The 23,239-nt window shown below is 36.1% G+C and overlaps 1 protein-coding gene across 2 annotated transcripts; it reads right to left on the reverse strand.

The window, feature by feature from the left end:
• Nucleotides 1-677: 677 nt before the first annotated feature.
• LOC127500035 (uncharacterized) lies at nt 678-22,720 on the reverse strand. Of its 2 annotated transcripts, XR_007926237.1 has the most exons (8): nt 22,363-22,720; nt 20,407-20,739; nt 16,773-17,886; nt 14,150-14,476; nt 13,843-13,966; nt 6,041-13,227; nt 2,180-2,501; nt 678-862 (listed from the first exon to the last, which is right to left on the reverse strand). XR_007926237.1 is itself a non-coding variant. In XM_051870904.1 (5 exons), exons 1-4 carry the CDS (start codon nt 22,520-22,522, stop codon nt 13,860-13,862), a joined length of 927 nt encoding a protein of 308 aa, XP_051726864.1. In that variant the 5' UTR covers nt 22,523-22,678; the 3' UTR covers nt 10,713-13,227; nt 13,843-13,859. The 2 variants fall into 2 exon arrangements, 1 of the variants encoding a protein (XP_051726864.1); XM_051870904.1 differs by lacking the exons at nt 678-862; nt 2,180-2,501; nt 16,773-17,886 and having other exon boundaries at nt 10,713-13,227; nt 22,363-22,678.
• Nucleotides 22,721-23,239: the final 519 nt, after the last annotated feature.

The following is a 23,239-nucleotide window of genomic DNA, read 5'->3' on the forward strand; positions in this document are numbered from 1 at the left end:
GATGCTACTGATTGTGAGTCAGTGTTTCTCGCACTGAACGAGGGTCTTGTGTTTGTGTATAATGTAGGAGTTTCTGTGTCTTTTATATGCTTAGGACTTTTATTATGAAATTTAAGTATGAGAGAGTGACTTGTGACAAAAACTATTTCTTAAAAATGTTAAACATTTTTGGCATGTGGTATTAAATATGCAGTAGGTACTGATACACATTTTAAATGATAATATGGTATTGCTATATGCTATGCAGTTATTTAGCATTGTTCTTTAAAAGAATAGTACACCCTAAAATGAAAAGGAGCATTAAAGTGTCCCTCAAATGTATGATCCCATGCAAAATGTGTCGTATTTCAAGTGTTCTGAGGGTATAGGATTTGGTGAAAAACAAACCAAAGTTTAATGTATTATTTAACGAAAATCCTGACCTGGCTGTTGGTTTTCTGTTCTTTATCGCTGTGATAAACTTTATCGCTGTGATAAAGGTCTATTGAACACACCTGAACCAGCTAATCAAGGTCTAACTAGTAATTCCCAAACAGGTGTGTTTAGGTAAGTTGGAGCTAAACTCTGCGGGTTAGACTCATTATCACTGTTTCAGTAATAATGACAGACATGTTAAAACAGCAAAACTCTCAATCATCACTGACAGCTTTGTGCTGATATCAGGTTGATGATAAACACTTGCCCTGTTGTTCTGTTTTTCTTTGTCTCCTGCAGATGCAGAAGATCCCAACTGCAGCTACAGTCAGCAGAGATCCAGCAGCAGCAACAACAGAGATCAACACTATTGGAGATACAGAGACTGAGTCTGGAGGCTGTGAAGATGTTTTTGGGACTGGGGCTTGTGAGGTGGTTGTTGGTGCCACTGGTGAGCAGAGGGAATGTATCGATTAGACAAACCCATATATACTCTACTGTACAAAAGTCTTAGTTTACATTTTCAAACATTGCTTTTGCCATTAACTGTAATAGGTGCTCCACACAGAGATCTGGGCTGCGTTCAGCCCAGACAAAACGTTGCAAAACGTTTTTTAAACCGAAACAGTGGTGCGTTGAACACCCTGTTCTGACACAAGAGTTGCAACTATGGCAGCTGAGAAGGCCATTCTTTGTGTTCTTTTTGAAGAATTTTCGGAGCCTGATTAAATCGGTATAAATACGTGTTTAATACTGCAAAATACGCTCGATGATACAGTCACTGTCCTTGCCGTTCAGAATAAAAGAGAACATCCCAATCGAGTGAAGGGATCTGTGGAAACTTCTAATTATTGTGATCCAACATTTGCCTTGCATTTCAGCATGAAAAGACAAACATTTCAGGTGAAGGATAATCTACTTCTTACCTCCGAGACTGTGTTGATCTATATTATTTTTATTGTGAGTATTAGGCTGATCGTTATTTCTGATCACTGTTATTGTGCTATGATATTGTAATATTTACCATTATATAATCAGAGGAGTAGAAAAGTTTATGAAAGTGTCACTTCACAATACAACAGCAAAATATATAAGTATAGTATTTTTATGTTACATTAATACCCATTGTGATCGCTGTGTTTAATACCGTGTGGTTTATATACATCTTGCCGCTGATCGGGCAGACATTTCTGACACACCTACCAAACAAGAGAAAACGTATCTCAAACCCGCTGCACACCGTTTCCAGGAAACATGTTGTTCAACCCGGAAAACATAGTAAAACGTTGCGCACCGGCTTAAACGTGCCCTTGATCATTGAGTCCGTTTTTGGGTCACATGAAGAAACAGAAACAACTGAGACAAACTAAATCCAGGAAAAACTGTGGCAACGTCTCCGAGATGCTTGAAGAAACTGATCTGCAAAGCCACAGTACTGTGAAAAGTTTTAGCTTGAGGATGCTTTCAAAAATAGTGTTTCTGTTTCTTCATGTAATCACAGACAGACTCAACGATGGTGAGATCAGATTAAACATCTCACTTATTACAATTAATGGCAAAAGGAAATGTAAACTGATATTTCCTACTCACACTACAGCAAAATATATGGCTTAAAACCATTTTTTGTTGGTAAAAATACTAAAGTACCTCAGACTTTTGCACAGTACTGTATATTCATAAATATAACTGGAAGTTATAAGGATGATTTAGCATTATTTACAATATGAAGAGAATGAGATGAATGACACTTTAATTTTCTTCTCACCTTCAACAGTAACATTGAATTTCTTGAATGACTCTTTATCCACAGTCTTGAGACTTCAGTTGATAAAGTCCAGAGTCTGTGGTTCTGGTGTTTTTGATGGTCAGAGATCCAGTCTGTTGATCTAGATTCAGTCTGTCTCTGAATCTCTCATCCTCATACAGAGGATCGTTCCCGATCACTCTTTTTATTCTAGCTATACGGCTCTTTTCAAACCTCCACTCTATATTTTCATATATCTGTGTTTCATTAACATCACTGTGTAGAACTACAGAATCTCCCGTCATCACTGAAACATGTGTCTCAACAGCAAACGTAAACACACCTGGAGAACAAAAAAGCACCAACAGACACAGATGAACTTAGTTTAATGTTGTTTAAGTAACATTTAGTTTCTTAAGCTTTCAAACCAGATATGATTTAAATGTACTGTAAAGCTTTGCATTATTTTGACTGGAGGTGAATCAATTTGAATTAATTGATTGTATTGTATTTGATTTTAAACATTTGAAATATATCAGTCTGTGTGTAATGAATATAATATACAAGTTTCACTTTTTGAATGGAATTAGTGAAATCAACTTTTTGATGATATTCTAGTTATATGACCAGCACCTGTAGATGTCAACACACTTACTAACTATGCCCACAGTGATTGGCTGAGAGGGGAGGGGTCTGTCAGTGATTTAATCATAGAAATATTGTAGAATAAGGTATCATGCTGCCATATTCAAATAAAGATTTTAAAATGAAGGCTAAGTGTCACTAATTAAACAAGTATATGTTCAGCTAATTGTCCGCCTCTTACATGTCTGCATCTTGAGAGACTGCAGAATATAAAACATAATTTGTTGCTTGAAAACAAAGTTCGGGAGGAGCGCGTTCAAATGGGTTAATCTAATCAGCTCGAGAGGAGGCCTATATATATACACAGCCGACTCACCTGTTACCTCGACAGTTTTCTGCTTCCCTCCTCCACCCTGACTCCCCACTCTCGGCTGATTTCTATTCCCAGGATACGGCAGAGTACTCTGGGTTTGTGCTAAATTCTGAGCTCGGAGCCTCTCCACGGACAACACGCCAAATATACTTTTTATATTCTTTTATTCTATTCGATCATTTGTAAGTGTGAACTTGTGAAAACAACTGGTAATCAGACATTATTTTCTTTTTTTATTTATTTTCAAAGATTTATTTTTAGAGTTTTTGCCTTTCTATTATGAAAGGACAGTGAGTAGACAGGAAACAAAGTGGGATAGAGAGAGGGGGAACGGGATTGGGAAAGATCCATGAGCCGGAACTGAACTCGGCTATCAGCGCAGAAGATGGGACATTATTTTTTAACTTGAGTTTTTTCTCCATCATTTAATACATTTTACCTGTACAATGAACCTCTATGTTATGTCATTGCAGATTAAAATCTATAAATCAAAAAATTTATTGCATTTATGAAGAAAGGGGTCAGCATTCAAGGCTTTATCTCTATTGCCTCAGTTGTGTCAGTGTCTTTGGGTGGACTGCTGAGGCCGATCGCCGGGAACAGCTATTTTAGGATTGTTTGTGATTTGGTCTCAGTGACTTGGCAGTCCTGGGCCCGTAAGTATAAAACTTCTCGGAAATGCTCTTAAGAATAGTCTTAAGCTTTGACTGAAGTGTCAAAAATTTTTTAGTAAAAAGTAGGACTTTTCTAAGAGTAGGAGACTCTTATAAAGAAGCTAAAAGCAACTTTCAGCAAAGTGTAAGACTAAATCTTAAGTGCTGACTGAGGTAACACTTAACTAAGGACTACAATGATGTCAACCCAAAATGGCCGCTCTCAACCTTTGAATCAGCCAATACTGAGCTTGCAAGGGTGAAGTCACTGCAGCACCACACCAATCATTTAATGTAATTACAATAAAATCAATAATAAAGACACTGAAACTTTAATATTTACAATTATTAAAAAAAAAATTGCAGTTTGCATTGTGCAAAACTTTCACAAATTAGTATTGATGGTGTGGAATCCTTTTCTATTGATATACGTCTCCTCATCTACAGCTGGAGCGATGATGTGAACAAGAGTTTCATCAATGGCTCCAGCAAGGGAAGCCCAAAATCCTCATTAAAGTGGCTTGCTTTTGCTGCATGGTTTGACGGTCAGTTGGAAATTCAGTTGCATTTTTAGTTGGCAAAAATGTCATTATTTCATTTCTGCAGATAGAGCATTTATTTGTAGAGCGGGAGAAGTCACTAGGTCAGTTACAAAAGAAATACCTTGACGATCAAGCTTATGGTTTTATCAACTCACTGTCATCATCCCCAATGCAATATCTTTGTTGGAAAAAGTGTGCGGTCTCCTCCTCTCTGCTGCCATCTTGTGACTCCTAACTAGGTTAGGAGACCTCTCCAGCACTCTGAAATAATTTAAGACTAGGTCTCAGCTCCTAAAGGGTTAGTTCACCCAAAAATGAAAATAATGTCATTAATTACTCACCCTCATGTCGTTCCACACCTGTAAGACCTTCGTTAATCTTCGGAACACAAATTAAGATATTTTTGTTGAAATCCGATGGCTCCGTGAGGCCTACATAGTCAGCAATGACATTTCCTCTCTCAAGATCCATAAAGGTACTAAAAACATATTTAAATCAGTTCATGTGAGTACAGTGGTTCAATATTAATATTATAAAGCGACGAGAATATTTTTGGTGCGCCAAAAAAACAAAATAACAACTTATATAGTGATGGCCGATCTCAAAACACTGCTTCAGGAAGATTCGGAGCGTTATGAATCAGCGTAACGAATTATGATTCGGATCGCGTGTCAAACTGCCAAACTGCTGAAATCACGTGACTTTGGCGTTCTGAACCGCTGATTCGACACAAAAGATTCATAACGCTCCGAAGCTTCCTGAAGCAGTGTTTTGAAATCGGCCAACACTATATGTCTTTATTTTGTTTTTTTTGGCGCACCAAAAATATTCTCGTCGCTTTATGATATTAATATTGAACCACTGTACTCACATGAACTGATTTAAATATGTTTTTAGTACCTTTATGGATCTTGAGAGAGGAAATGTCTTTGCTCCCTATTTAGGCCTCACGGAGCCATCGGATTTCAACAAAAATATCTTAATTTGCATTCCAAAGATTAACGAAGGTCTTACAGGTGTGGAACGGCATGAGGGTGAGTAATAAATGACAGAATTTTCATTTTTGGGTGAACTAACCCTTTAATGTCCCCCTGTAGTCAATAATTTTATCCCTTAAAACTCATCTTTGATCACCAAAATGACACATTTAAACATTTTTTTTCCTGTGAAAAAAAAAAAATAAAAAATTGTTCATGCCTTAAAAAACTCTATACCCTTGCCTCATTTATTATACACAGACCTATGAATATATTAATTAGCCACGCCTCCACTCACTCGCACAAGCTCAGAGATCCACTCTGTCAACTTTTACTCATCTCACTGAGGTAAACGCTGCACAATAGTATCGCTTTTTACAACACCAGACACGTAACGGTAATTAATATGATTAGCCTTTTGCTTGACTACATTATCAAACAGCTAATAATGTGTTGCTAATGTTACACAAACCATGTTCACATTCACGAGTCAGACAGCTGTCTTCTAACAATCAGTGTCCTTAGAAACACTTTGAACACCTTAACGTCAGTGGAGAAAGGCATATAGTTCAATGTAACATCGTTATATACATCATACACCCGCTATATTGCCAAATCTCATAATCTTTAAAATGAACATTTGTCTATAATGCAGCTTCACAGATCTTTGTCTGGAATTAACAGCAAATGCTGATTTAAATAGTGATGGACTAATTTTTTTTAATAATAATAGAAAAACACTTGTAACTCACCAATCATATGCCACAAACTGAGCACAAATAATGTGTCGACCATTTCCAGCTGAAAAGCTCACCGAATACTTTGAAATATTAACACTCCACAGTTCTAATTTAGTCACAAAGGAAATATGTAGCGCAGTTACAGATCTCTTACAATCTTACAGTTGTAGCTTTACTAGAGATAACTGAAGGCGGAGAGTTTTTTTGATGGCAAGAGGGGGAGGGTAATTTTTTGCCTTTATTTGACAGGACAGATGAGAGACAGGAAGCAATGGGGAGGAGATCAGGAAACACCAAAGCAGAAATTTAGGTTACTCAGAGTGTTGTTTTACTATATAGAGCACAGCTAACAAGTGTGTGTCTCTGCAGGTCAGAGTAATGTCAGTGCCAAAAGCTGGGGCAAGCTTGTGCTACTGGCCAACAGATTAAAAGGAATTAACAAATCCAACACAGACAATAGGTGTTTAACTTGTAGTTATAATCCTATGAGGCCAGTTCATTTCATTCACTGTAAAAATGGCAATAATGGTAATAAAAATATTAAATTTGAAAGTGTCTTTGGAACTTCATTCTGCATGGCCGCACATTCCTACATCACCACTGCATACACAACAGACATACTATAACTATATAAAGTGAAATATTTTTGACTCATGTCCACTAGAACCAACCTAATGAGTTTTGACCTTTTTTAGCTGGTCAGGCTGGTATAGGCTTTCTTGGCATGAATCAAACTTGACTACTACTGCAGAAAAACAAAGCTCAAAATTTTGCCCTTCCAGTTCCATTGTCTCAAGTCAATGGGTTTTTGAATGGATTTTTGGTTAAATAGCTTTTATTCTATGACATTAAATCATCAGTATTAACCTGCCCGTGATTTTTTTTAAGCCGTTACGTGTCTTGAAAATGATGGTTGCTAACAAGTGTCTAAATGGGACAACAGAGGCTGTCGGTGACATTAAACGTCATCACACTGAACAGGTAAGATCAGTCAGCCTTTACAGCCTAGGTATGGTTATTATTGAGCTCTTTAAAACTATTGTAATTCAAACTTCAGGGAAAATGTTTTCAGAGAAAGGCTGAAAGAGTTGTCAGAAGTGGTGGTGACATGGAAATTGTGCGACTGTGGTGTAGTTCACTTCAGACTGTGGAATCAGTCAGTCAACCAAAACGCACACAACCCATAGCAATGCCTCAGACTGACGAATATGTAAAAATAAACAGGAATTTTCAGACTTTTGAGCGATTCGTTACTATTGTACACATTGTCATGTTAATTATAATTCAAATGCATTTTGTTTTATTAACCACAATATTATCATCGCTATTTGTCTGAGAGGGACACTTTTGATTCATTTTGAAAAAGGGCAGGGGCTCGAGCAAAAGCCAATATTGCTGTTTAACAGTGATGACGGCATTTACCTCCCTGCTGGAAATAACAGCTAAACCAGCCTAGGCTCATGGCTAGTCTTAGCTGGTTTAGGATGGAAGTAGCTGGTTTAAGCTGGTGATTTTGAGACTGCAGAAGTCATGAAATGTTGTATTTTCAGTTGAATTTGAGGAAACCACTTAAAACATTCCTTGTGTTGAGCTATTTCAATTACTTTTGTTTGATTTGTTCATTCCAAACAGCTGAAAGTCTGTAAATTTTGCCAATAAACTTGATTTGCAGACAGGGTTGGATAATTTTGACTGCACATTATCAATCGATTATTTGGCTTTTGCACATGCTCTGACCTACAAAAGAAATAAAAGTGCTGAAAAAAATGAGCTTGACTTGTCATAACATGTCCACAATAACCAGAGAGAAAGAGATAGAGCAGATAAGATCTTGACTCTTCACTCAAAAATAACTGTAAAAACATGTGTCAAGTGTGTAAACACTTCTGTTTCCTGTAATACTAAAAGCCAAAGATAGTTCTGCAAATTTGAAAGTAGGAAAAGCATTTCAACATTTGCTTTCAAAATTCTAAAATTAAAATTTATCTTATTGATCTACAGTGACAAAAATTAACATAAAACTAAAAACCATAAATAAGTAAATTTTCATGTCAATTGTAATTTTATAGCTTGCTATCTAAAAACTATGCATGAGGAGAGTTAGTCTTCAGATCCGCCGCTACTTCCTGCTAAAGGGGTTCAGTTGTTGAATGACCAACACCCCTCCAACACCAACACCCAGCATCTATCTACAATCCCTCTTTACATAAGTTGTTTTTGCCTGCCATGTTATGTAGTTCGCAACATTCAAGGTATAAAGTAGTGCTGTAGTACTCAGGACTGAACTCGGACTTAAGCCAGAGTCCAAGACCATATTTTTTATGACTATAGTCAAGACCAGATCAGGCCAAGTCCAAGTGCTCCTGAAAATAGCCTTGGACTCACACTTGAGTCAGACTTGAGTACATAAAGTATTGTTGGGCAATTTCAAAACGCTGCTTCCTGTGTGACAAAAGGACAAAGTAAAGCAAGTGGCAAATGCTTTTTTAAAAGGCAATTTAAAATTATTTATCAGTTTACTCTATTATTGTTTTATTTGGATACATTTCAAAATTGAATTAAATAAACAGTTTTAAAATCCTGTTTTTCCGACTTTTTTATATCAATAAAATACTATTTTATAAAAATACATATTTTTATATTTTTATGCTTTTTCAGATATTATCTGTCATACAGTGTGTAATACAGTTGTTTGTTAAAGGTGCAATATGTAAGATTTTTGCAGTAAAATATCCAGAAACCACTAGGCCAGTGTTATATATTTTGTTCACTTGAGTACTTACAATATCCCAAATGTTTCCAACTATTTGTAAATCATGAGAAAATTGCAGTTTTAATGTGTGAGGAGTCGCCTGTCAATTGTGTCATACCCACATTACCCTCGGTTTCCAGTTTTATTTTGTAGAAACCATGGAAACACCAAAGACACTTTAATATATTACATGTTTTAATAGACAAGGGAACAACTGTTTGGTTATGTTTATAGACAGAAAACTAATTGTTTTACAAACCCGATTCCAAAAAAGATGGGACACTGTACAAATTGTGAATAAAAAAGGAATGCAATAATTTACAAATCTCATAAACTTATATTTTATTCACAATAGAATATAGATAACATATCAAATGTTGAAAGTGAGACATTTTGAAATGTCATGCCAAATATTGGCTCATTTTGGATTTCATGAGAGCTACACATTCCAAAAAAGTTGGGACAGGTAGCAATAAGAGGCCGGAAAAGTTAAATGTACATATAAGGAACAGCTGGAGGACCAATTTGCAACTTATTAGGTCAATTGGCAACATGATTGGGTATAAAAAGAGCCTCTCAGAGTGGCAGTGTCTCTCAGAAGTCAAGATGGGCAGAGGATCACCAATTCCCCCAATGCTGCGGCGAAAACTAGTGGAGCAATATCAGAAAGGAATTTGAAGTTATCATCATCTACAGTGCATAATATCATCCAAAGTTTCAGAGAATCTGGAACAATCTCTGTGCGTAAGGGTCAAGGCCGGAAAACCATAATGGATGCCCGTGATCTTCGGGCCCTTAGACGGCACTGCATCACATACAGGAATGCTACTGTAATGGAAATCACAACATGGGCTCAGGAATACTTCCAGAAAACATTCTCGGTGAACACAATCCACCGTGCCATTCGCCGTTGCCGGTTAAAACTCTATAGGTCAAAAAAGAAGCCATATCTAAACATGATCCAGAAGCGCAGGCGTTTTCTCTGGGCCAAGGCTCATTTAAAATGGACTGTGGCAAAGTGGAAAACTGTTCTGTGGTCAGACGAATCAAAATTTGAAGTTCTTTTTGGAAAACTGGGACGCCATGTCATCCGGACTAAAGAGGACAAGGACAACCCAAGTTGTTATCAGCGCTCAGTTCAGAAGCCTGCATCTCTGAGGGTATGGGGTTGCATGAGTGCGTGTGGCATGGGCAGCTTACACATCTGGAAAGGCACCATCAATGCTGAAAGGTATATCCAAGTTCTAGAACAACATATGCTCCCATCCAGACGTCGTCTCTTTCAGGGAAGACCTTGCATTTTCCAACATGACAATGCCAGACCACATACTGCATCAATTACAACATCATGGCTGCGTAGAAGAAGGATCCGGGTACTGAAATGGCCAGCCTGCAGTCCAGATCTTTCACCTATAGAAAACATTTGGCGCATCATAAAGAGGAAGATGCGACAAAGAAGACCTAAGACAGTTGAGCAACTAGAAGCCTGTATTAGACAAGAATGGGACAACATTCCTATTCCTAAACTTGAGCAACTTGTCTCCTCAGTCCCCAGACGTTTGCAGACTGTCATAAAAAGAAGAGGGGATGCCACACAGTGGTAAACATGGCCTTGTCCCAACTTTTTTGAGATGTGTTGATGCCATGAAATTTAAAATCAACTTATTTTTCCCTTAAAATGATACATTTTCTCAGTTTAAACATTTGATATGTCATCTATGTTGTTTTCTGAATAAAATATTGAAATTTGAAACTTCCACATCATTGCATTCCTTTTTTATTCACAATTTGTACAGTGTCCCAACTTTTTTGGAATCGGGTTTGTATATATCTCAACACGTTTAGTGTTATTGTTTAAATAATTTTCTTGATTTTTTTGCGAGTACCATGCTTTACCATGCCTCAGAGAAAACCACTATTTTGTCAAGTAGCTAACATAGCATAATCAGATGCAGCTTTATTTTAAGTAACAGTAATACAGAATTTTCTCCATCATACAATACGTTTTAAAATTAATTGCATGTCATTTATCAACACAAGCCATCCAGCATTTATTAATATGATATTCTAATATCGATCTAGCTTACTGCAGTGTGCAACAAGTGTCTCACAGCAGCCACCAAGCGAACGCACAGAGTAACGTTATAACATCATTTTCAACACTCTCAAATGTATCTAATATGATAAACAGAGCTGCGTTACCTCATACTCATGACCGGAAAAGCGGAAGCGGAAGCTTCATTGGCTGCCCACAAACAACGTCTACTTTGACCATCAAACACTAGTTGTAGCTGAGACTGTAAGAGTTTAGTTTGTGTTGCCGACATGTCATTGACTCATTGCCATCATTACTGTTCATATCACTGTATTAAGTGCTGAGGAAGATCCAGACCTGAAATTCAGATATAGTGAAGGGTAATTTGTTTTGCACTCTAAGAAGTCGACCATCACAACATACACATCATACCACCTGACCAATCAGATTAGAGGAAGCTCTCAGAAAGGAGGGTTTAGAGAGCCGTTTTCAGACTTTGAGAAACTTTTCAGACTTTTCGTTTGAGAAATGAGGTGATGTGCAATGTAAATTGGCCTAATGTGAAAATTAAACTGTACGACCTTGGAAATGTTTGATGTTAACAGGCAGATGCAGTTGACATAAATTTACATGTAAATTAAACAGGCACTACTGACATTAACTCAACTGTAAATATTAATTGATAAATTGAATACTAACCAACATATTGATTATTTGAGGAAATTCAAAGTTTTGCAGAAATTAGACATATATTGATTTGGATATAAATGTTTTATATCCAAAAAATTCAATAAATTTGAGTGTACGCAGTGTGAAGCCATTTGAAAAGAAAAAATAAATGGCATGTAATTTAGAGATAGAAAAACTGTAAAAGTTATAGTTATAGTGGCACAAGAAACAGGACAACAGAGACTGGTTGATTACACTTTAATTACTTCTAAATAATATTTGTTAAATGAGCTTAAAGGTGCAATATGTATTAAAAACAATATAAAATATGTTGTACTGTAAAATATAATTGAAAATAAAGGAATTATCATGCAAAAAAAAAAAAAAATCAACCCATTATGCTGGGTTAAATAAACAATCCAATTTGCAGGGTAAAATTAACCCAACATGTGTTCTGTCCTATATTTACCCAGGCCTTGGGCTGAAAACACCTAAATTGGGTTATTTTTAACCCATTGTTTTTTTGTTTTGTTTTTTAGCGTGTAATGTTATTACAAAGCTCAGAAGACCAGAGTATTATTTAATAACGTTGATTGTGTCTGAACAAAGAAAGTCATATACAGGATGGCTTGAGGGTGAGTAAATTATGGGATAATTTTCATTTTTTGGGTAAACACAGTTTCTAAGCACAGAAATCCAATGATTGTATCTAAAGGTGCCCTAGAATTTAAAATTGAATTTACCTTAGCATAGTTGAATAATAAGAGTTCTGTACATGGAAATGACATACAGTGAGCCTCAAACACCATTGTTTCCTCCTTATGTAAATCTCATTCGTGCAAAAGACCACTGAAAAACAGGTGAATCTCAACATAACACTGACTGTGACGCAACAGTTGGGATCATTAATATGTACGCCCCCAATGTTTGAAATCCAGTGAGGAAGCGTTTGAATTAGATGCAAAATTAATAACATCGCTACGAGATCTAGTGGGAAGCATTCAAATTCAGCGCAAAATTCTCTGCTATAAACCACAGATAAAATAGTGCTGACGTGAAAACCAGGAGAAACACCGTGCCATAAACAAGTTAAGATTCTCCAGTCCACAAATCTCCATGGATTTAATGTAGTACTGCTTACTGAAGCTGTGGTATTGTGGCAGAAATACTTGAATGCTTTTACATTATTAATTTCAGGGTTCATGTAAACTTTTGAGAGTGAAATTCAAGCACTTTTCAAGGACTTTTTAGAGTGATTCACGCTTTTTCCAGCACTTAAAACCTCTAAATATTATCCTATTTTAATGTGATGATTTGTAAAACTAAAAGTTTAAAGATGAAGGAAAACTAACACTTCTAGGCAAACAAAACATAAAAAAAAAAGACATGAAATTCACGGTGCCCCCGCGTTCCCATTTCTCCCCCCGGAACGCGATTTCTACCCCGGGAGAACACTGTAAACAATAACAAAAGCCTTCATACAGAGCGCACATGCTAAATGACATTAAATCAGTCTTGACTCTTAATACAAGAACGGAATATGATCAATATCATTGTAGATGGCTGTGTTAAATCAACTTCATCATAAATGAAAGCACATTTCTCTAATTATGCCAAATCAAATGATATTATTACTTTCACATGTCACTGTTAATATGTATCCTGTTGTGGTGACTACAAGATACTGCTGTTGGGAGTTGATTTTTTTCAAAGCATGCTTTCAGTTCCCTGCAGCATTAGCACCTGAGGAAAATATAGAAAAAAAAAAAAATCAAGGAATTAAAAAAGGAGAAATAACATTAAATTAACATGCTGTAACAATTACAAAATTTGTTATTGATAAATTTACTCTCTTAACTGACCAATACATTAACAGTAACTGTGTTGTAAAGATAGGCCAGGAGTGTAAAAATTACATTTTAAATATTAATATCTGAATAAAGCCAGTGTGTCGCACAGAGAATATCTGTAAGGATTCTAGTAAAGTCAGAAAAAACAGGCAAAAATTGTAAAATTAATAATTAAAACCAGATCAAGGTCATTTCTGTCATATTTGTATTAATGAAGTTCAGACACATTGTTCTTCAGAAGCATCAGATCAGTACAGCCTTTAAAATGTCTATATTGATGGTGTTTCTTGTCAAGGTTGTTAATATCTGAATAAACTTGATGAAATCACAAGATTCACAAACATAATGCTGCTGAAATAAAAGACAGATCATGTCTGCGGTAACGGTGTTTGATTTTTCTCACAGTACTTCAGTGACAGTCTTCTGTTATTCTTCATTAATAACAGAAACACTGTTAATTACAGCTTGTGGAAAAATAAAAATGTGTGATATGTGATGTGATACTTACACATTTGTCTTGATTGTCTATACTTCTTGCAGAAAAAAAACAGCTACAGCACAAGCCAGAACAACACTGGCCCCACATATCACTGGCACACCTGTACCTGTAGAACCTGAAAACTCACGTGAATCTGTGACAATAAAGACAGACATTAGTGAATGTGTCTGATCTCAAACACTATAAACATCAGCTCTGTATAACCTGAGTGAAGATCTGATCTTAACAGATGCATCTTTACCAAATTATTTCACCATAACATTGTTCACAAAGCACACATCTTAAGACCTTGCTTTAAAAGACTTGAAGCACTCACCATCGAGAGTAACACTGAAGGTCTTCTGTAATGTATATGTACTCTTGGTGATCTTTACTTTATAAAGTCCTGACATCTCAGGCTTGAAGTTATTGATTCTGAGATCTCCAGATTCTGTGTTCAGTTGCAGTCTGTCTTTAAATGTCAAATCTTCTTTGTTATATGTTAGTGATTTTTTTGCCTGTCTATCAGATTTTGCTAAAGCAGTGTCTTGAAACGTCCACTCTATCACATCGTCTTTTGGTATATCAGTAATTTCAGTATGTAGAGTGACAGGTTCTCCCTTCCTCGCTGACATTTTCTTCACTCCATCAACACTAAACACATCTGGAATACAATCATGAAGAAGTTGTTATATGCATTTCTATAATATTGTTTTACAGTAATTGCAGTAAACATATACAAAAAAAAAATAAAAATAAAATAAAAAGTTAATGTCAGAGAGAATAGAAGGATTTACAAACATCTACAAACATATGACTTAAACTGATTAGAGTTACTGCTTAAGAGAATAAAAATGAACAAGTTCTGTGCAGAAACAATCACCAGTGATCAAATGTCGATTAGAAATAATAACCTGCAGTGATGCCAAACTGATGTGTGCTAAAATACTCTCATGACAGACAAGCACCAAAGTTAATTGGAAAGACATTAAGATATGTGAGATAAAGTTATACACACAACAGTAAAAATGCATCCAATTTACTGGCAAATAAGCACTCGATCTCTGGCTATGTGTGATATGGCTTCTCTCCTCCAGCCCTAAACGCCCCTGACTGATACTGTGGTGAGATATTCTTCCTCAAGGGGGTGTCCACCTGTGACTCAAAAGTTCTTAAAATACCTCTGAAATGACAGGTCACCTTTTTAGTACATGTTTTATTTTGGTTGTTTTTATTTTAAAATAGTTTATTAGGGGTTCAAGCACATAGTGCTGAAACCGTGTTGTAATTGTAAGAATTTTTATTGTTTTTCTTCTGCCGTAAAACTGATCGTGCAGACCAAACCGTAAGGCTTAGAGATTTGAAACTTGGCCAGATGGCAGGTCTCAGTTTGGGGAGAGGTTGACAGAGTATAACCCCGATTAGCCAATAGGTGGCGCTACAGCGATCAAAAATGTGAAACTGCTCATAACTCCTAGACCATTTGTTATAGACTCAAGACTCAAGTTATATTGTTGGAATCCTTGGCTCAAGACGTATATCTCCGATTTCATTTGCACCTGGAAAAAATTTCTGCCATTTTGAATTTTGTCCAAAACCTACTTTAACGAACTAGTCCTAGGTTTTTCGCCCAATCAGAACCAAACCAGCGCAGAAATGTTCTCTGGAGAGTAAATATCAAATATTATCAAAAAAAATTGAAATTTTGATTCATGGTCGATAAGGGGCGTCAAAACATTGTAAATGGGTGGGGCCACTTTTACTAAAATGGCTATAACTCTTGAACAGCATGAGATATTTTCACCAAACTCGGTACACGTGTATGGGCTCATTCTGTGGTCACAGTAAAAAAAATTGCACTTGGTGGCGCTATAACATGAAATAAAAAAGAAAACATATATAACTACGCAACCTTTAGTCCGATTGACTTGAAAATTGGTATGCAGTGTCTTGGTCCAAGGAGCTATGACTGCCTATGAGGACACTGGCATATCTCCAAAAACATGGCCGAAATTTGAGCACCTATTAGACAAGGTTAACAGAGGCCGATCAGAACAAAACGCAGTGGGCATGTTCGGCTCATGGTCCTAGAGGTCTGTAAGAATTCTGAAACTAGCCACTAGTTGGCACTAACTAGTTTTACGCCTCTGTAATCACGTGGTGTTTCACATATACACACAATATTCATATCATTTGTTAGATGTCCTCATGCTGAACAACTTTGCCTGAAGAACCACTGCTGTCAATCAAATTGTTCATTAAATTTTCGCAATTATGTAAAAAAAAAATACTTTTGTGAATTAGTCCTAGGTTTTTCACCTGATCAGAACAAAACCAGTGCAGTACAATTCTCCAATTCTCTGGACTCTCAAGATCAATAATTATCAAAAGAAGTTTAACTTTACCCTTTGGGTAGATATAACAGGGTCCTTTAGAAAAGGGCTGTGGCAAAATATACTCAAAAGCCTAGAAATCCTAAATGAAAACTCAGAACTTCACGAAAATAGGTGAGCACATGTGACATGCAAACTTTTATGGAGAATGGACCATAGGTGGCGCTATAACGGTTAAAAAGCTTTAAAACCCATATATTTCCCATGGTAAATAGCCTGCATTGGCCATAAATGATCTTTTCCATCTATGATCTAAGTGGTTACTTGCTTGCTAAATAAAACATAATACCTTTTTACGCATGTGCTTGAAGGCCTTAAAGCGCTTGAACCTTGATAATTGCTGTATTTTTATTGTATCTGTATTGCTATATTTTTAATTTGACCTTGTATTATGCAATAATTAGCTTTTCATCAACTCATGAACCCCCTGCGGTACCCTCACAAACCCGGTTTTTATTTAGTGTATTTAGTAATTCTGTTTATTAAGTGTCAATTTACATGTTTACATCATCATCATGAGACTCTACCAAAATCTTATAGCATTCATAGAAAGTTTGTGCTACTCACCGCTAAGAGTAATACAGAGTTTTCTGTGTAAGATCACACTGCCAGTGTTGATCTCCACTTCATAAACTCCAGCCTGATTTTTTGGGATGTTTCTGATGTTGAGGTCTCCAGTCTGATTGTTCAGATCGATGTTTGTCCATTTGTAATCAGCACTGTTTAATCCTATAACTTGCTCGAGACCACTGGTGGTTCTGAAGTTTGTTTGTTTACATTTACTGCATAATTTTACCATAAAATCATAATTAATGTTAACAAGCAAAATGTCATTAGAGAGTTTGAAGTCTGAAGTTTCACTATTTACAACCACAATGTCACAGCAATAACGTAATTTTAATTTTTATCAAGAGTTCACAACAATACTCGCAACATCAAAAAGGGGAGTTCTGAAAAGTTTTTGTCCAGTATGGATGACAGACAAATGCTATTATACAAACATTGGTGTAGTTTTAACTGTAATAATACAGAGAATAAAACCAGTTAAGACTTTTTAGTCCAAAAAGTGGTTATTTAACAGGAACATTGATTAATTCTGCTCAGTTTACCTAATATATCTTCAGACAGAATTTAAATTCTTGTCAATTTTCCAGTAAATTATGCACTCCAATGTTGTGTCATTAGCACAATGGTATTTTAATCATTTTTGCTCTATTCTTTTACCTACAGAATAAACCCACCTCCGGTGTCCCTTGCCAGTGCTGATTGGTCAGACATTCAAAACATTCTAACAGCGCCACCAGCTCTTGTGATGTCCAAATGTGCCCTACCTATAATATTCAGTGCACACAGTCATTGTGTAACGCTAATAATGGTCTGATGGATGAAAAATGCAGCCAATGAATACATGATTCGTTGATTATATGGATTATTTGTATTCTACAATCAGCATTGTCAAATTTTAAATATGCATATAGGTATTTTAATATTTCTATTGTAACTGAAGATGTATTGAATAGTTTATATGCAAAAAATTACAAAAATAATGACTGTAATCAAACACGTTTTGGAGACAATTCTTCTTGTCTGACAATGACTGTCTTCCCCCTGGTTTTCTCAAAGATGTAGTCCCGCCCCCAAACTCACTTCAGCCAGTGTTGCTACTATATGCCGGACTGCTCTGGATGCACAAACAAACAGATCAATGATTGATAGTGCCACACAAACACAGTGCTAAACTTTTTGGGGACTCACCCTACAAATAGCTTATTTATTATCGGCTCTGCGTATTAAACTGGGACACATGATAATATTTTGATATCAAAAAACACAATACTTTAACAAGGTCTTGCAGGATAACTAATATTAAACTGTTAAAATCTGTTTAAAAATGAAGTGGATTTCAAAATGTTTTTTACTTCCATAATGTAAAATATTACTAAGTGAAACAGGCAATTCAAAATGGCAGGAATCTGATTTTAAACATCAGAATTGACTGGATGTTGAAAAGCTGTTTTTCCATAACAGAATAGAGCCAGAGCTGAATGTGAGTTTGTTTTAAGTGCGTAAATAGTTGTTAGAAAAGTAACTGAGAAAGCTACATATGGTAGTGATAAATGTGCTGTACTGTGCTGCATGCCTTATATGCACATTTTGTAATATATTGAGCAACAATCATTTTAATTTAGCGCATAGTAGAAGGCCTATGTCCTTCGTTGAACTATAAGTTTGTACACAGGCAATGATGTAAATGTTTGCAGACTGTTGGGGAAAGTATATTTGTATATTTGTATATATAGTGTGTAGGACTAAGAGGGCACAGGTGTAAAGGTGTACCAACTAAAGGCAGCAGAATATTGACAGCAGCATACTGAAGAATATGAAAGTAAAGTATAGAGATGTGAGCAGTAGAAACAGATATAAAAGCAAGTGGTGGAGACCAAGTGGGGGCAGTTGTCATGCTATGTGTGAAATTTGGATGACAAAATAGTCTGGAGGCCCAGATTGGAACATATTTGTCAGAATTTCAAAGGGAAAATGAGAACGGAAGAGCAGGAATAAATGACAGTTATGGCCACAGATATATTTTATAACTTAAATATTGTTTATAACTTGTGATGTGCCACTATGCTTTGAGACAAAGTGAGCTTATACAGGACAAACATGACTGCTTTTGTGTCCATAAAATGCAGCTAGTTTTCATTTGTAAACAGTGCTATATTGTGGTTCACCTCATATTAGTTACTAAAGGCCCTTTTTGGATTCTCCAAGTGCCATTATTATATGTACTTTCACTAAGAAAAATGCTTACACAAACTCCATTTTAGTGGCTCCATCTTCAGATTTCAATTATAACTTGCTCAGACTTGTGACCTTAAATTCATTGCTTTTCATGTTCCTCTGGCACAGTTTCATATATGTATTTCTCAGTATCTTTTATGCGAATTAAATATTAAATAATTTTTCAGAATATTTAAACTTCTCTTACTGTTTTCCTATAATAACAGAATAAATTCTGATACTTGAATGTCAACCTCGCATCTCTTATCTTTCTAAAGTGCCCTCATTTATGCCTGTGGTCCAGAGTGTTCATGAACTGTGACTGTTTTAGTTCACGCATGTCAGGTTTGGGTTTGAGCTCAACTAGTGGGGGCGACTGTTAAGCGACAGGTTAAGCGAGCAATGATGTCGCCTCCAAACCTCCACAGTATATGAACATCTGTCTGTATTTCAGTAAGATCAGTGTGTAGAGTGACAGAATCTCCCTGCATCACTGACACTGACTTTACTCCATCTGTTTCAACACCAAACACACCTGAGGAACAAGCAGGAACGTTTCAAAAAGATTAAGCTTATAATGCTGCAAGTAATTTTCCTGACACTTTTTACACTTTTAACGCTACAATTATCACTTTTAAATCTGCATGTGCTATTAGAGAAAAATGTCTGGAACCCAGAAAATCTGTGACTCTAATTTAAATGTGAAAAGAAACTTTTCAAGATTTTCAAGTTAATATTTCAATAATTTGATAAAAATCATATTTTCACAAAATAGTGTGCATTCCTCTGTACATCATCATATTATAAAATGAAATCTTTCATTCTCCCTCTGTATAATTAACGATAGTTAATGGTGAGAATATGATTCTGTTATTGGACATACGTCATATTTGGATAAATTAGAATGTAATCTGTAAACTTGACATCTAAATCAATTCCTACATATTCTCTCAAAGAATATCCTGTTTCACTCTGATATATTAGTCACATTATGGAAGTAATATTGGATTGTGAATGGCATTTCACTTTGACTTTGAGCCCTCTAAAAATTGTCAATAGTAAAACTTTTATACTGCAAAGAAATTCTTGTGATTTAAATTATGTTTTTGATGTTAGATAATAATGAAATATTTTGTCATAAAACTATGATCACTATATGGGAAAATACTTGCATTTGCAACTCTTTTAAAGATTCAGGATAACAATTCCTTTGATAATATTATTTCCTTTAAAAAATCTCACATGTTGCTCTGAACATCTATTCTTCATGTTTCTTAACATACTAACATTATTACATCTTTACCAGTTGCTGCTTATCCATTTAGTTTATTAAATAAATAAACTGTTTTATATTATATTATAATCATTATTCATCTTTGCAGACAATCAATCCAGACAATGATCACACTGAGTTACTCACCATCAACAGAAACACTGAATTCCTTGTTTGGTTTATCCCAATTTGTGCCACTGATCAGTAGTTCATAAACTCTTTTATCTGTGGTTTTGATGTTTGTGATGGTCAGAGATCCAGTCGTCTCATCCAACTTCAATCTGCCTTCGAAACTTGTATTCCCAGGTACTGAGATTCTGTTGGATTCTCTATCAATCCGTGCTATGATAGCGTCATCTTGAGTCTTCCACCGCAGATCCCCATCTGTAGGTATTTCAGTAAGATCAGTGTGTAGAGTGACAGAATCTCCCTGCATCACTGACACTGACTTTACTCCATCTGTATCAACACCAAACACACCTGAGGAACAAAAACAAATTTATTTATATAATATATATATATATATATATATGTGTGTGTGTGTGTTAGTACAGCCTGAAAACATAGGAAAGAGCTTTTTGGCTTTCTCAGTTTATGTAAAAAACAAAGAACAAGAAGATTTTACAGGACAAAAATCAGCGTTGAGATAAGACACTAAAATTCCAGAACGAGCTCATAAACGAATTCAAAAGATAATGGTAAATAATGATACAAAATGTTATGTCTGACAGACTTTCACATGTACACAGTGTAGAGCTGGGGAGGAGGAAGAAGATGGAGACCTGAACAGTTCATAGATTAAGCTCTGAGGTGTGTTTTTCAGGAGTTTGCATCTTCTAATCAAATTTGTCATTTTTAATTACAAGGTAGGGAGTGGGAACTCCTTCTAAAGGTAGACTGTACCAGTTTTTACTTTAATAATAACCTCAACAGCAGACTGACATATATAGATAAAACAGACTATACAGACCAGCCCACATACAAAGACCAAGGACCAAAGTTACTCTCTTTGCTTCTTGAAGCATAATCCGGAGACTATTCATCCCCAAATAATCCAACAGCTATTTAAAAAAACCCTGTCAGGAAGAAGACCCCTAAGGCTCTAATACCAATATACTTAAAGCTGCCAATGCCCTCACTGATTTACATTGATGGAACAAATCCAGAACTCGGCCAGAACTCTGTTGCCATCAAGGCAAGTGTGATCATGCCATGATCTACAGCAGAAAGTGGAATTTGAGGCTAATCAACCTCAAAGAAACAGAAGGAGAAAATATCAGAATCAAAGATCCTGTTTAAGACAGTTGCTCTGAATAGACTATGATTAATATATGTTGTATAAAGTGTGGTCTTGAAAATAAATAATGTCTTAATTTCATTATTTTCATGTGTCAGGATTAGTTACAATGTGCTTGAATGCGGGATATATGAGATTAATACATGCTATATATTTTTTAAGCGTATTAAACTCAGTACTCGGGGTGGTCAAAAATGATCGTTTTTAGAAGAAGAAGAAAAAAGAGAAGGAGAAGAAGCTTAAACAGCATTTCAGTAAGTTGGCCTAAGTCAGCTTAAATAATAGGGGAGGGCCTGGACAAATTCCGAACCAAAGTCTTTGACCAGAACGCAGAAACGTGATTGGGAACCCCTGAAAGGCTAAAGCTAATCTGTGGTCGTCAGGGAGCGGCTATCAATAAGCTTCCGGGTGAGGCATTTGAAAAACCAAACAAGACCGCTAACCGGTGCCTCTGTGTTATTAGTTTTCACGTAAAATGTGCAAGTACACCTCGCTGTAGACTATTGAAGATCGTCAAGCGCCTTATATTGTTTGCTATATAACCATAAACATGCACAACAACTTACCGCCAAATACAGAGTGCAATTATAATGGTGCTGCTATCTGTTATTATTCACAATGTGATTTATCACAATGTCTATTTGTAGAAAGGCAATAATCGTTACCAATTTGAATTAACCATTAAGATATTTAAAAAAAAAAAAAAAAATCATAACAGCAAGGGCGCATTTTCCGGTTTATACTGAAACCGAAAGTGATTAAATAAAAAGAAAAATCCAACAAATAATTGAATAAATATGACTCACCGACCACGAGTAGTAAAAATAACACGAGGAAAGAATGGTTTCTCATACTTATATCGCTTCTGAATGACAGCAGTGATCGCTGGTACTGGTACTGACTCAGGGCTGGTACCAAACCGATCAAGTCACGTGACTTCTGAGGAAACGATTGTGTTACAGTCATTCTATTTCGAAGTGTCCCAAAGTGAACCTAAACTTGGTTAAAAGGCCAAACATTTTAATACAAAGAGAGACAATGTTTTCGTTCGAGATATGTGATAATGTTCCAGGGTTAGCCTGTAGAGAATGCTCGTTTGAAATGCGAGTATGCGGCTACAGTGAGGGGAGGAGTGAAAAAAGTGCAGGCAAGACGGACAGTGTGCCTTGTCCAAATACCCACACTTGCGGTCTTGGCCACTTGAGAGCGCGTGCACGCGACAGGAAGTAAGTGCGCAAGACTGTCCCATGTCTTAAAAATGCCCAAGTGCAGTGCCCTGATGCACACTAAACCCTCTCGAATACCGCTTCGGAGCGGTAATCCATCCTATAGATTTCAATTTCTGTACAGTCTAATCTCTAACGTTAATTTGTCATAGCATACAATCCGCCATCCAAATGATAAGTTTAATTATTGCAGCTGCTGTGAGAAAAGGCTATAAATGATCCGCCCCACATGCTATGTAGTCTACTAGCTGGGACTCGTTCTTTAAGTACGGGTCAATGATGTGACGCCTACATTTTCATTGCATAAAAAGATACCATATATATGTAGTATCTCTCCCGTGCATGTACTCACTTTAACTTTTCAAAAAACATTAGTTATTTGTCATTTTCTGTTATTTAAATTGTCAAAATATCATGTGGTGCGATCTTCCGGCCATAACTTCTGTTTTGGAAATGT

This window comes from Ctenopharyngodon idella, chromosome 18, assembly GCF_019924925.1.
Source record: "Ctenopharyngodon idella isolate HZGC_01 chromosome 18, HZGC01, whole genome shotgun sequence".
Taxonomy (NCBI): domain Eukaryota; kingdom Metazoa; phylum Chordata; class Actinopteri; order Cypriniformes; family Xenocyprididae; genus Ctenopharyngodon; species Ctenopharyngodon idella.

Coding starts and splice junctions, on each gene's coding strand:
- LOC127500035 (XM_051870904.1), bottom strand. CDS start 22,522: ATGACTGTAACACAATCGTTTCCTCAGAAGTCACGTGACTTGATCGGT. Junction 20,740..22,362: donor ATTTTTACTACTCGTGGTCG/GTGAGTCATATT, acceptor TTTGTTCCTCAG/GTGTGTTTGGTGTTGATACA. Junction 13,967..14,149: donor CTTCAGTGTTACTCTCGATG/GTGAGTGCTTCA, acceptor TTATTGTCACAG/ATTCACGTGAGTTTTCAGGT.